The sequence below is a fragment of the Capsella rubella genome, unplaced genomic scaffold (genome assembly GCF_000375325.1).
Source record: "Capsella rubella cultivar Monte Gargano unplaced genomic scaffold, Caprub1_0 scaffold_1, whole genome shotgun sequence".
In the NCBI taxonomy this organism is placed as follows: domain Eukaryota; kingdom Viridiplantae; phylum Streptophyta; class Magnoliopsida; order Brassicales; family Brassicaceae; genus Capsella; species Capsella rubella.
The window spans coordinates 8,866,754-8,881,118 of NW_006238923.1; the positions used below are offsets into that span (position 1 = coordinate 8,866,754).

Below are 14,365 nucleotides of genomic sequence, written 5' to 3' on the forward strand. Positions count from 1 at the left end.
GGAGACGCCGAGTCGGACATCGTCGAACCGGAGACGCGAGCCGGACACGCTGAGCCGAAGACGCCGAGCCAGAGACCGCCGAGCCGGACACCGTCGAGCCGGAGACCGCCGAGTCGGACATCGTCGAACCGGAGACCGCCGAGCCGGACACCGTCAAAACCAGACACTATCGCGCTAGACACCGCCTAATCGGAGACTGTCGAACCTAACACTGCTGAACCATATCGACCGACCCTAAGATTGCCGACCCGAGCAAGAAATTGCCGAATCATCAAACTCCGCGGCCACCACACCGCTACAACACCGAGCGACAAAGAGTTTGTTGCACCGTGCCAGGAGGAACATGCAACATCGAGCGACGAAGAGCCTGCTGCACCAAGCGCCCATGATGCTGTCGTGCAATTCCACGATGAGCCAAATTATGCCGAAGCAGAGATTGCATTTAAGGATGCCACGCTGAGCAACGATGCCGGAATGAATGACGAACGAGTGGTTCTTGCGTCAAACCAAAGTTTTTTCACCGTACTGGTGGTGCTCACGATGAAGCAATGGTGCTCGCGCCTAACCAACGTCTTCTCCACCGAACCGGCTGCGCTCATAATGAACCAACAGTGCTCACGACGAACCAGTGGTGCTTACGTCAAACCAACGTCTTCTCCGCCGTACTGAACCAGCTGCATCAGGCTTACCAACTATCCGTCGAACAACTTTGCCCCCACCCTGCTGATGACGCAGTCGTAGCAGAGGATGCCAAGCAACACACGCCAAACCGGGTAGCTAATCGCCAAACCAAGGAGTTCTCGTCATACGAACCCCCACTTTGCACTTCGCCAGCCTTGGTTCGAAGCAACTGCACAATCGCCGAACAAGCCTCTCACCGAATCAAACCAAGTCACGATGTTTGCGCTGACGTACCGGTTATGTCCTAACAAATATCTCCCAAGCTCGCTCTTAACCTCGTCAATAGCCGCACTCGCTAAATTGGATTTTGCAAATCCGACCTCTAAATTCACTTCTCACCAACCTAGATAATAACGTACCAACAATTAAATCTTTGAGCTCATGCGACTTACAATTTCTTTTATTAACCCATCGCAGCGCTCAATAATACCTAGCAAAGTGACGTGGCAATGACATAACACAAATCTCACTACAAGAGTTCAAGTAAGCACTACACCTCAATTTTCTATTTGATGTTAATTAAAAAAAAAAAAAAAACAAAAAAAAAGGATCGCTCGCTAGACCGAGCTCCCATTATAAAGCTTGTAGGCGGCCGAACTAATAAGCCAAGCTCAGGCTTGCACATTCGCGCCGACCTCAAAGCACACAAATCTTTCGGAAGAGTTCGTCTCACCGATCGACTAGCTCTCACATTGTCACCCTGGCCAGGTGTACGATTTTTAACGCGTTCCACATGGATGCAGTGGTGAAATAATCCACAACTTTACATATGTAAAGATAAAAAGCCGAGTCCATACTCGCATGCATGCTACATGATGCAGTGGTAAAAAATCCACAACTTTACTGCAGTAAAGAAAAAGCCGAGCCCAGACTCGCACAATAGCTAGCAGGCGACAGAATTAATAAGCCAAGTTCCGACTTGCTCTTCTGGTCGACCTCAAAGCACCCACAGGATAAGCCGGTCACACGCACCGCACCTAAATAGTACGACGAGTCCGCCTCGTCTGCTCCTTAGCTTCGCATTTTGGGGATAACGTATATAGGATAAGCCGAAAGACGTTTCGCACTGCAAAAATATGTCCCAAAATCAAGCACACAAAGTCGAGTCCAGACTCGCACAATAACTTGCAGGCGGTAGAATTAATAAGACAAGTTCGGACTTGCTCTTCTAGACGACCTCTAAGCATCCACAGGATAAGCTGGTCACGCGCACCGCACCTAAATAGCATGACGAGTCTGCCTCGTCTACTCCCTCAGCTTCGCATTTTGGGGATAACGTATATATGATAAGCCGAATGAAGTTTCGCACTGCAAAATACGTCCCAAAATCAAGCACATAATCGTGAAGGAACTAAGGCGAGACATCTTTGCAAAATCTTCGTTATCAAACGCCCAAGGCATTTCATCTCCGGAACGATTTCTAAGCTCCTCGTAACGTGCCCAACGCATTTCATCTCCAGAAACAAGCTTTAAGCTTCTCGTAACATCCCCAAGGCATTTTTATCTGCGGAACGAGCTCCAAGTTCATCGTAATATGCCCAAGGCATTTCATCTCCAGAAACAAGCTCCAAGCTTCTCGTAACATGCCCAAGGCATTTTTATCTCCGGAACGAGCTCTAAGTTCATCGTAACATGCCCAAGGCATTTCATCTCCAGAAACAAGCTCTAAGCTTCTCGTAACATCCCCAAGGCATTTTTATCTCCGGAACGAGCTCCAAGTTCATCGTAATATGCCCAAGGCATTTCATCTCCAGAAAGAAGCTCCCAGCTTCTCGTAACTAGCCACCCTAAATTTCGTGCCGAACTGGCAAACCTCCGCCTTCAAATGCGTCTGTCGTACCTCTCTCGTCATACCCTGATTACTGGTCTCATCTCTCCAAAATAATACCTTTGCCAAGCCAAGGTTGTCATTCAACCAAGGTCATAGCGGAACTTAGCTCGCTGCTAAGTCAACCTTCTCGCCGAACTGGTCCTCCCTCAAACAACCAATCTCGCTAGGCCGACTCTTCTCCAGCTGATCTGACTCGATTTTGCCATGCCTCAACTTCTTTCCCGCTAAACCAAGTTTTCTACACCAACAATCTCGCCCAAACATTTGGTCCCAGCGAAGTCGTGCATCACCACGGCTCGGCACAACGGTAGGATCCTGAGCACAAAGAGACACCGAGAACGGTCGTAAATCTCCGCCCGGCCCGTCTTGACATTGTCTCTCCGCGGCCCGGCTTGGAGTCATCTCACCACGGCCTGTTCCGACATCGTCTTGCCACGGCTCGACCTCAACGTCGTCTTGCCTCGGTCTAGCTCAGCATCGACTCACCACGGCCCGTCTTGATCTTGTCTCGCTGCAACTCGGCCTTAACACCAACTCGATGCGGCTTTGCTTAACGTCGCCTCACCACGGCTCGACCTCAGCAACATCTCGCCAGAACCTCGCTAACACAAAATTTCATCTCGGTTTCGTCTCAACAAACGATTCACCTCACCACCTCGTCACGGTAGCACCTCGCGTCTACAGATTTGGTCACTTTGAGACAACCACAAACCAAGTTTACTACTAAGTTATGAGCATGTCGACGAAATGGAGATTTGTTCTCCTCGAAAAGCGTGTTCACGACACTTTTAATCGAAGAGGTTCAACCCTCTAAATACACGATGAAGGACCCCAAACTTGTCTACGACAATGTCATCCTTCGTTTTGCGCCCAACTAATATATCTACTACTCAAAGACTAGCCCGCTGAACTCAAGCAAGCTCTCGCACACCAGACTAATGGGGGGACTATTGTTGGATATGGGTCATGACCCTCATATATTAGAAGGCCACAAAACAAAGGTCCAACAAGCTTAAATGAAGATTTTCCTTAAAACAAGCCCACTAAGCTCGGAGGGGCAAAATCGTAATTCGCAGAAAGGAGAGAAGAGATTTGTAGGGTTTCTAGTCCCTATAAATACATTGTATCACTGTTGGGAAAGGGGGAGATCCAGAGGATATTACCCAGAAAACAAGAGAGTCGCTGCCTAGCCACGACTCTCTCGCGTTTTGTCCTTATGTTTCGTATAATCATTGCCTAGCCGCGGCTCTCTCGCGTTTTCTCCTTCTTTTTCGTAGAATCGTTGCCTAGCCGCGACTCTCTCGTGTTTTGTCCCTTTATTTCGTATACGTTCTTGGCTCGACATATCGTAGCGAGACTTATTCTTTTTGTAACTTTAGATCTAACTTAAGCGTTAATAAAGGAACTAGTTTCGTATCGTCCCTAAACTCTCGTATTATTGTTTTCACCTCCCATGTACAAACATATTTGACTCTTTAGAAAATGATCAATTTATTAGAATCACTCTTTTGCGCAGGACTTGTGAATTTAGTTTTTAAAAAAACAAGCCGATAAACTAGAATAAGTTGTCTAGTTTTAATTTGTATATTGGATATTTCATTTATATCCAATGTGAAAATGTATCGACTCAACAGAATACACAATTGTCAATTTGGAGTTCAGCTCTACCAAGAAACATCTATACGTACTTCACTGTTACCGCCGAACAATTAAATCTCTATAAGCACTCACTACTTATTACGTCCTGTCCCACTTTTATTTAAGTAAAACGCTTACTTGAAACAACAAATATAAAATTATAATTAATTCAGCCAAAAAAAAAAAATTGTTTTAAAATTTTAGAAAATAAATCCTCAGAGAAATCTCCGCCGTCAATACAAAGCGAGAGCGACACTTGGGGAAGCTCGTTGGTCCGTCCGTACACATATATTGCACTTGTTGTCTAGCTAGCTAACCCATTGTTAGGTCACGATGAGACGTTGATAAAACAATTATTTCATTTGGGGTCACTGTTAATTAGTATAAGTATGTACAGTACACTACGAGTACGAGAGATAACATAGACTCGACATTAGGCAATGGAAGTCCAGTCAGACCAATGAGAAGTCGACAACACATAATCCTAGAAAGAAACAAGCTCTGGTTTGGTTTTAAACTTTACTTTAATTCATTAAAACCGCTATTTCCAAAATATCTATCTCCATGTCTTTAAATAAAGAGTGAAAGACAGAAGGACTCTTTCACATTATTATCATTATAAAGGAAAGAAGAAAAACTTTCCTAATTAGATCAAGCTTCGTCGTTATCTCTCTTTGTGTTTTTCTTTGGATTTTTCATATACTACTATCTTTAGTAGAAATGGGAAGGGGTAGGGTTGAATTGAAGAGGATAGAGAACAAGATCAATAGACAAGTGACATTCTCGAAAAGAAGAGCTGGCCTTTTGAAGAAAGCTCAGGAGATCTCTGTTCTTTGTGATGCTGAGGTTTCCCTTATTGTCTTCTCCCATAAGGGGAAACTCTTCGAGTACTCCTCTGAATCTTGGTAATTGCATCATTCCCTCTTTTTATTTATTTATTAATTATATTGTAGTATGCCTTTGTTTGCCCTAAAAAGTAGTTTTTGCTCTACTACTCTACTTCTTGTCTCCTCTTCATCTGTCTTTTTATGAAAATTTATCACAGATTTAGTATCTGATGACTTGGATCTACGAAATGATTGTGTTAGTCAAGCTCAAACCAATAGTTTTATTTTTATTTTTATTTTTAAAATTAAATTTGTCTAGGGCTTTCTTAGTGAACCCTAGTTAGAATACGATCTAGTAATTATACCGATATATACATATATATAGTAGCATGGATTAATCAGAAATCATCAGTCTGGATATGTACATTTTGCTTCAAGTCGATTATGTTAGTTATAGCAAGGACTGATGTTTATGTTCTACACAACGGGCTTTTGCCTTCAATTTTAGGAAAGCTATCCTTATGAACACACACAAACACATGTATAATTCTAATATATTTGATGGACCATCGAAATTATACATGTATATGATTAGTCTTAAGTTTATTTTAAAGAAATATTTTTCAAATGGTTTATAGATATAGAGAAATTGGAAAAAAAGATGTGACATCTAAGTATAAGGAGTCTTTTGACCTCTGGGGATCATTCTTTATTTCTCTAACAGCTTCTTCGTACCAATGGTCAAACTTAACTTCAACAGTTCTTCTCTAAATTTAAGAAACAAATTTTTACTTTTTATTATCTAATTTAATTTTTTAAAAATTAAAAGAATTTGAAACTCCAAGCGGGGGATAAGGCGCTTCAATACCTCTTGAGGTGTGGGTTTGGTAGATTCAACTGTTTAACTAATTATATAAAACATGGTAGTTATCAGTAGTTCTAGTGTTGAGTCACAAAACTAGACTTTATACCATAGAAACTAATGTTTGATTGCATAACTAATAATTATTTTTAGGTAACGCTACTCAATTAGATGCTATGCTTTGGGTGACTCGTTATATTAAGTAGAAATAATTAAATGGCCTCTTGTGCTAGACTGAGAAGATATTTTTAGTATGCGAAATATTGTTAGTGCTTATATATATCTATATTATATTGTGAATATATATAATTATATATATAAAGGTTATATGAAGAACTTGTATGTTGAATCTAAACTAAACCCTAAGCTTAATGATAGCATGGAGAAGGTCCTAGAACGCTACGAGAGGTACTCTTACGCTGAGAGACAGCTGACTGCGCCTGACTCTCACGCTAATGTACGTCTAATGATCTCCATCAAACATTTATGTATATGTTTGGATCTTGCGTGTGATTTAACTAAAAAAAATATTGGCTTACGTATGGAACATTAATTGTGAAGGCACAGCCGAATTGGTCAATGGAGCATAGCAGGCTTAAGGCTAAGATTGAGCTTTTGGAGAGGAACCAAAGGTACGTAATATATATGTTTACGTTTTAATACATATGCATGATTAATCGCAACGCTAGAAAATTACAGAAGAAAGAATATGGTATTTAACTAATTAATCGCAGGCATTATCTGGGAGAAGACTTGGAAGCAATGAGCCTTAAGGAGCTCCAGAATCTGGAACAGCAGCTTGACACTGCTCTTAAGCACATTCGCTCCAGAAAAGTATGTTATTTATATCCCTTCTAAGCACATATACACACACACACCCAAGCTGTCGATGCCTAACCAAATATATATATATCTCATATGAATGAATAAGTTATATCTGGAATTTTTGTATGCAGAATCAACTAATGTACGAGTCCCTCAACCACCTCCATAGAAAGGTACTTTAAACCATTTCATCTCTCAAGGCATATGTGTATGTATGATGACTTAATGTAATGTTAGCTAGGAGTTTCATCTTTAGTAAATACAGTACAAATTAAAGGTTGTATATTGTATATAGATATATATATATATATATATACTTTATGTTAACATATTAGTGTTGAATTACTAGACGTACATGTACATATATAAACACATACAGAAAGAAGTTAACAATGGTTTCATATTTGTGGAAATGACAGGAGAAGGAGATACAGGACGAAAACAGCATGCTTACCAAACAGGTGATCATTGTTTTTTGTATTTCTTACTGTTTCACAACTATTGTACTGTTTACAATTCCACTGTTGAACTCCACTTCAATCTACCTTAAGCTACCATCTCTCCACTTTCGGCACCAACTCTTTGAAAAATAAAGAAAAAAATCATAGTTTCTTTTGATTGGTATAATCATGAGCCTAGCTGCACGTATAGGTGGGCTTTGTCCGTTTAGTATTAAGGTTGTCTCCCAGATTTGAACTTTGAACTGTCTTCTCTTCATAATCATATATAGTCTATATGTACCACACACATTAGGTAGGAGCTCTGTTTGAGTTTTTTTGAGAAGTAAGTAAACGTACAATATAGTTGATGAAACTACTTGTTTAAAAGCACATTAAAACAGAAAAAAACATATATCATAAGAGTGTCATTGTACGACTCTAAAATTTTCCTTAACATCTGCAGATTTAATTGTTAGTTTGCACTTTGTTAGAAAATATAAGAAAAATGTAATATAATTGGAGGTTTTTTGAATAAAATGCTACCTATATATTTCTTTTGGCCTATGAAATTGGTAGATAAAGGAGAGGGAAAACATCCTAAGGACACAACAAAACCAATGGGAGCAGCAGAACCGCAACCACGATGTACCACCACAGCCGCAACCGCAACAGTTTCAACCCCAACATCCTTACATGATCTCTCATCAGACTTCTCCTTTCCTAAATATGGGGTAATTAACGGTAGTATTTCACTTTTTATAAAACCTATTTAAGTTCTTTCTTCTCATCTTTTTTTTTTCTTTTTACCATAATGTCCAATTCTCATAAGTAGTGAAGTGTTGGCAGTCAAATAGGCTAGGCGATGATATATATATATATATAGTGAATGCATTTCATATTTAGGGGTTGTGTTATGTGTCGTTAGAGCTAGTTTGATGACTTTATAATATATGTGCATGCGTATTATAATGTCTTCTGTTTTTAATTTGCTATATGATTGTGATTTCAGTGGAATGTACCAAGGAGAAAATCAAACGGCGATGAGGAACAATCTGGATCTAACTCTTGAACCCGTTTACAATTGCAACCTTGGTTGTTACGCTGCATGAATAATACTCCATGGACCTATCAATCAATATAAATATAAATATAAGATCGATCGTCTACACAAGATCTATAAACACCATTTTACCTAAGTTAATGTATCTTTGGCTTGTCCCATGCATGCTCTATCTGATCATATCAACGTCATCAAGCCTTTTGTCCCATTCATCATGTGTTGTATGTTGGGGCGCAGCAATGAATGTGCAATTATATTATTATTATTATATTTCTCAATGTTTTGAACTTCAAATACAGAATAAAATCATTATATCAAGTGGTCAAACATTTTTTTTCTTTCCTATTTAGGCTTTTTTTTTTTTTTGGACAAACTACTACATGATATTATTTACATTGATCAAATAGAGCAAAACCAAAAAGAGTTTGACTAGTTGATAAAGCTGAGCATTTGCCATCTTCGATCTTGGAGCAGACGAGACGATCGTCGATAGAGAGGGATAGAAGATTATGGTATTTTGCAGCCCTGGGCAATCGGTAAAAACCGATTAAACCGAACCGATCAAACCGAATGTTTCGGTTTTCGGCAGTGTGTGAGAGAGGAGAAGTAAACCGAACGGTATAATTATTTTAGGAGTTCGGATTTCGGTTTTCTCGGTTCGGTATCCGATTACCGATCGGTTTCTTCGGGTTAGAGGAACATGGTATAAAACTTAAAACCCTAGCTAATTCATTATATCAACACCTAGAAAAAAAAAAAATCTATCCTCCTCTCTCTTATACGCCTCTCTTTTTCGATTCCCCTCTTTCCACTCTCATCTCCTTCTTCTTCTTCTTCCTTTTTTTCTAGACTCTTCTACATCTTGATCCTCATCGTTCTTGTCTTTTTCTTCATACATTCTTTTTTCTTTTTTGTTCCCCTAAGTCAAAAGCTTTTAAGTCGTATTCAACAGTGGTAGTTATGACCAACTCAGCTGGCTTTGATGAACTGACAGCGTGAGATTTGTGGTAAGATTATATTATTAGTGTTATTTGCTTTTTTCGTAGCCTAGATCTTAGATTTCATGATTATTTCATCTAATTTAGTTGTTTTATTTCTTGTCTTTCTAAGAATGCGAGAAACAGAGGCTCATTCAACGTAACATCCCTGAAAGTTGGTCGAGCTTGCCGTCGATGTCACCGTGATAGCGTCCGCTGCCGATGTAACTGTGATAGTGGCCGCCTCCGTGACAGCAACACCAATAACTCATATTTTTTTCAAAACCCTAACTTCTAATTGCGCTAGACTGTTAATTGTATGTTGGGCTCTTGTTAAAATCCTAATGTTTAAGTGGGCTGAACTATATGTGGGCTTTTGTTAGTTGTATTTTAGTGGATTTTGATTTGTTATTGAGTTCAAAATTTATCTTCAAATATGTAAACCGAGAAAAAACCGAAATAACCGAAGTAAAAATATTTTCGGTTCAATTTCGGAACATAAATTTTTCAATAACCGACCCGAACAAACCGATGACCGAACCGACCCGAACCGAATTTTAATTCGGGTCTATTCGGTGGAAATTTTTGAAAACCGAATTTCTCTTAAACCGAATAACCCGACCCGAATAAACCGGATAAACCGAATTTCTCTACTATTTTGTGCTTTAGTCGACTTTATAACACAATGACATCTACTTGTGGCATATAATATTCATATGTTTTGCCAAAGAGTCATTTGCTTTAATTTTGTACATCGGTGTTACTGATAAGTAGTCAATAACTTAAACCATTCACCCATCAAAAAATTCACAATGGAATCAATTCATGCCTTTTTGAACACACACCTTGTATGTGAGGCCCATAACATAGGCCATACAAATCTACAGAAAATATATATTTTCGTCAATCATAACATAGGCCATAATAAGGATGTTTGTATTAGACCATCCTTTTGTACATTGTTGTATTCGAATCCGGATAATGACCTTATTGTTGTATTCGAATCCGGATAATGACCTTATTGTTAAAATAGATAAATTATTGGATGTGTAATTTATTATTTCGTAGTGCGTGCGTGTGAGTAAACAAACAAGAGGCAGTCACAGGCCAACGGATAGTCCCGCCCATAGACAGAGAGAGTTATGTCAGACGAAGAAACAACCAATCCCTTCTTGTTGTGTTATCCCTATAATAATATTATTCGATTTTTGTATAAAGAGTGCAAGGACAATATATGTATAAATAAACCCCACCAAGAAAGAAAAAAATATGTATAAATAAAGAACAAAAGTAGAAAAATCGAAGATGGTCTTTTACATCATTACATGGAGAAAGTATTCCACACATGGTTTCATTAGAAACTACGGGTACCGTTACATTACATTACATTGCTGACACACATAACCAATTATAAGACAATATGGTATGGCAAGTAATTATTTTATTCGTTATTCATCAAAAAGAATTATATCTTCATTATATTATAATTTTTTTGACATCATAAATATGTATTTCTTTGTCTGGTTTTATATATGTGTATGATATAAAATTTATAGTGCATATATATATATATATATATCATTGCAAAACGACAACTAGTTTGATTGAAATTCCTAAAGTTATTATAACTGTCTTACACTTTTGTTTTTGGTTGTCAACGTCATTGCAAGTAGGGATGCAATTAGGAAAATTAGGTGATATATTTCTTAGTTTAACTCACCAAAAATGATATGTTAGTTAAAGATTGTTTGTATTTCTACACTTAGAGGTTTATATGAGTTTGGAGGAGATATATTAGACGATAGTTGTTTAGTTTTAATAAAATGAGAGAGAGTTAAACAATGCTTTTTTCTTAAAGATAGACAATGCTTTATATAGCAAATTCCTAATTATTTTTCAATAGTGATATTTTGTAATACTATGACTATCTAAATCAGAATTTGGTTTTTCGTGAACAATATATTAATGTCTATAGTATTTGTGTAAACAATATATGAAAGTGTTTTAGTTACTAAATAAAATCAAAACTTATTTATTTGAGGAGAAACGCTAGATAGCCGTTGGGTGCTGCATTTAATCTAAAGACTAAACTATATAAAACGCTATAGTCTTGTTGTACACTGATATTTTATTAACTAGACATACAAGTCTACCATTAGAGCCCCAAAACCCATTGCTTAATAAACTCAACTGCCTAACCATAGCACCCCTAACCATATTTCATTAATTATCACGATTAATTAACTCAAGTCTTTTTTGGATAAATATATGATAATTTTACTAATTGGTACATTCAAATAGTTTTGCGATTAAACAAAAAGAGAGAATAATGCAGAATTAGACTTTTGAGCAAGAGATGTATGAAGACACGTGAGGGGATAAGATCGTCGTATAGCTCCCCCAACCAAACCACTGATTCACCTTCACGTTCACCACTCACCAGTCCTCTGGATTTAGTCGCCTGCACGACTTACCCTTTTTTTTTTTTTTGTCTTCTTTGTGAAATCAATCAATTATCAAATAATGCATAATAAAATACATATAAAGTTTGAACTTTGAAGTAATTTTGGTTTAAAATATTTACATACACTGATACAAATTGAGTCTATGTTATATTATATTGAACACGGTCACTTGGTATATTTTTTTTTGAGTTTTGTTGAGCCGGCCTTGATTCATATGACAATCCTGATTAAAATTTTATACCCATTATTAAGTATTATATATGGCGTAATTATAATACACATGATCATAGTATCATATACCATGACCATCTCGTGAAGTGAACATTGTGACATACATATTCCACACTTCACTTGTTTTGTTTTTGTTTTTTACTGTGTTATTATATTAAACTTTCGTTAATGATATCAGATGTCACAGTGATCAAGCTAGAAAAACAAAAATCTCAAAAAAATAGTGGTTCAAGAATGATATCAGATTGATGATAAGAAGAAAAAAAGATGGAAAAGTTTTCATATGAGTAAATAAATTTAACGGGAAAAAAGAAAAATGATGAGAAACCATTTGGATTCAGTACGCACGAATTTTCAAGGTAGATTCCAAATTAAACATACCAAAACAAATGCAGATTCGAAATTTCAAATAAATAATATATCATCAGATATATAGGCCTGCAGACGAATAAACAAACATTGGATGGATTTGCTTGTGTCGAAAAATAATATCTCAATCAAGGCCGTTGACCACTCAATACACCGCTCCTACATCGTGCCTTAACACGATGGTTTATATAAAAAAAAATACATTGGATTTTTGTTTTGGATCTACAAAGTTTATTACTTATATATAGCTATTTTAAATTACGTGTTACCTAAAACTTGTTTCTTCGATCTATACTATTAATTAGAAGGACAACTTTAAGCCAAACACCCCCAATTTTGAAAAAAAATTTCATGAAATATATTCCAGTTGCCAAACAGAATTAATGACAGCAAAAAAAAAACAAAAACAAAAACTATCTATATTTATGGAAATCATAATAATCTTTTACCATGAAAGTGGACAATTAAATTCAAAATTAAATATATGTAAACATATCTATTTTGAATATACATAAACATATTTAATATTTTAATATACTTTCGAAATTAATAATTTATATAGAATGAAATCTAATAAAACAAAATCATCAAATATCTAAAAAAACAAAGATAACATTTTTTTTTGAAAAATCAAAAGATAAAAAAATATGTTAGCATATGAAATAATCAACTAATCAAATTCTACATAGTATATATACATAACTGATCATATCATCAAATTTTTTAAAATTATATAATTTTAAAATATAAATAAAAATTAAATAAATCAATAATTAAATATTTGTTTGTTAAAATTATGCGAATAAACATTCTAGATCACATAAATTTCTTATTTTCACATTAAAAAATATTCATATTCAAAAAGCAATCTAGCAATTATAGCACAAAAGATATCTATAAAATTTATCATTAATTCAATTAGTTAATGATTTTTTATTTGGTCAAACAGTTAGTTAATGATTATTCTAAACTTCTTTTTTCTTATTAATTTCACACAATCTTAACAAAATAAATCTTCATCCATGGCAATTTACATATCATTACTATTATCAAATATTAAATAATTGCTTTATCAAATCATAAACTACATTTTCAGATTATAAACATATAGAATTTCTATTAAGATTAAAACTAAATAACAAGTGGATATATCACATTTAAATGATTTTAACGACTTATTACCAATTTTTAAATAATAAATGGATTATATTTTTATAATTTAATCTAATTGAAAACAAATAAAATGTCAAATTGGTATGATATAAATGATATAATAAATAAATATCTACAAACATTATCTCACATATACGTACAATTTTAAACTATCCTTGACAAATATGATATATAAGTTTTGGATAACCGGTTGAAAAAAAAACTGGTAGTTATATTTAACTCTCAAAATCTCAAAATGTTGAACAAAATTCAACTTTGGGACGTATAAATCTCTACTTTTGGACGATTATATAAAATTTTACATATATTAAAATTATATTTAGTTACATGTAAATGGTGTTATTTATTAAAAAAAATATAAACTTATACGAATGGATATGAGACGGGAACATATAATTCGAAAAAAACATTATCTGAATTATTTCTCATAAAAAAACAAAATGTGATTAGATATAATTGTTATGAGACACGGTCATAAAGTTAAATTCACTTTCAACTTTCAAATATAAAACTACGAGTACGATACGAGGACATGTAATTTAAATTGTTAAATTTAATTTCCACTTTCCTATTTGTTTCAAATATTTAGAAATATTTAGACATGAAATGACGGGTACAAGAAGATAACGTATACTTCGGATAACAAAACTACAATAAGTCCATGTATTAAAAAAATAGAGATACTTAAATCTTTAGAAAACAAAAAGGCTAAAACATGAATCGTTGAATTGAAGAAAGTAATGAGAAATAAAGATGAACCTGAAAGATCAATAAAATTAAAAATCGAACAAGGATTGTGTACGCTAGGATTACAGACAATGCCTTGTGAATGAAAATGGTGGGAGCATGTGACTTAGATTGATAATTAGATTTTTATTAGTTTGATAAAAATAAATATTTAAACGAGGAATACGGGTATCTTGTCTAAATCTTTTACCAAGTTTTTTATAATAAACATTGCCAAATGATTATGTTTTAAAAAGAAA

At 35.5% G+C, this 14,365-nt stretch overlaps 1 protein-coding gene and 1 long non-coding RNA gene across 3 annotated transcripts; both read left to right on the plus strand.

The window, feature by feature from the left end:
- The first annotated feature begins 4,781 nt into the window (after nt 1-4,781).
- On the plus strand, nt 4,782-8,407 carry LOC17899290 (truncated transcription factor CAULIFLOWER A). Of its 2 annotated transcripts, none has more exons than XM_006304634.2 (8): nt 4,782-5,055; nt 6,218-6,296; nt 6,401-6,471; nt 6,574-6,673; nt 6,796-6,837; nt 7,084-7,125; nt 7,681-7,835; nt 8,114-8,407. In XM_006304634.2, exons 1-8 carry the CDS (start codon nt 4,871-4,873, stop codon nt 8,211-8,213), a joined length of 774 nt encoding a protein of 257 aa, XP_006304696.1. In that variant the 5' UTR covers nt 4,782-4,870; the 3' UTR covers nt 8,214-8,407. The 2 variants fall into 2 exon arrangements, with proteins under 2 accessions (XP_006304696.1, XP_023645697.1); XM_023789929.1 differs by having other exon boundaries at nt 6,407-6,471.
- Nucleotides 8,408-8,943: 536 nt separating this feature from the next.
- On the plus strand, nt 8,944-9,634 carry LOC111828560. The gene is made up of 2 exons (XR_002832377.1): nt 8,944-9,171; nt 9,275-9,634. It is a non-coding gene; the product is annotated as an uncharacterized LOC111828560 (long non-coding RNA).
- The last annotated feature ends 4,731 nt before the right edge of the window (nt 9,635-14,365 follow it).

Excerpts from the sequence above, each read along its gene's own strand:
- LOC17899290 (XM_006304634.2), top strand. The coding sequence starts at position 4,871 with ATGGGAAGGGGTAGGGTTGAATTGAAGAGGATAGAGAACAAGATCAAT. Across the intron at positions 6,472-6,573 it reads CTTTTGGAGAGGAACCAAAG|GCATTATCTGGGAGAAGACT; the intron begins GTACGTAATATA and ends AATTAATCGCAG. Across the intron at positions 7,126-7,680 it reads ACAGCATGCTTACCAAACAG|ATAAAGGAGAGGGAAAACAT; the intron begins GTGATCATTGTT and ends TGAAATTGGTAG.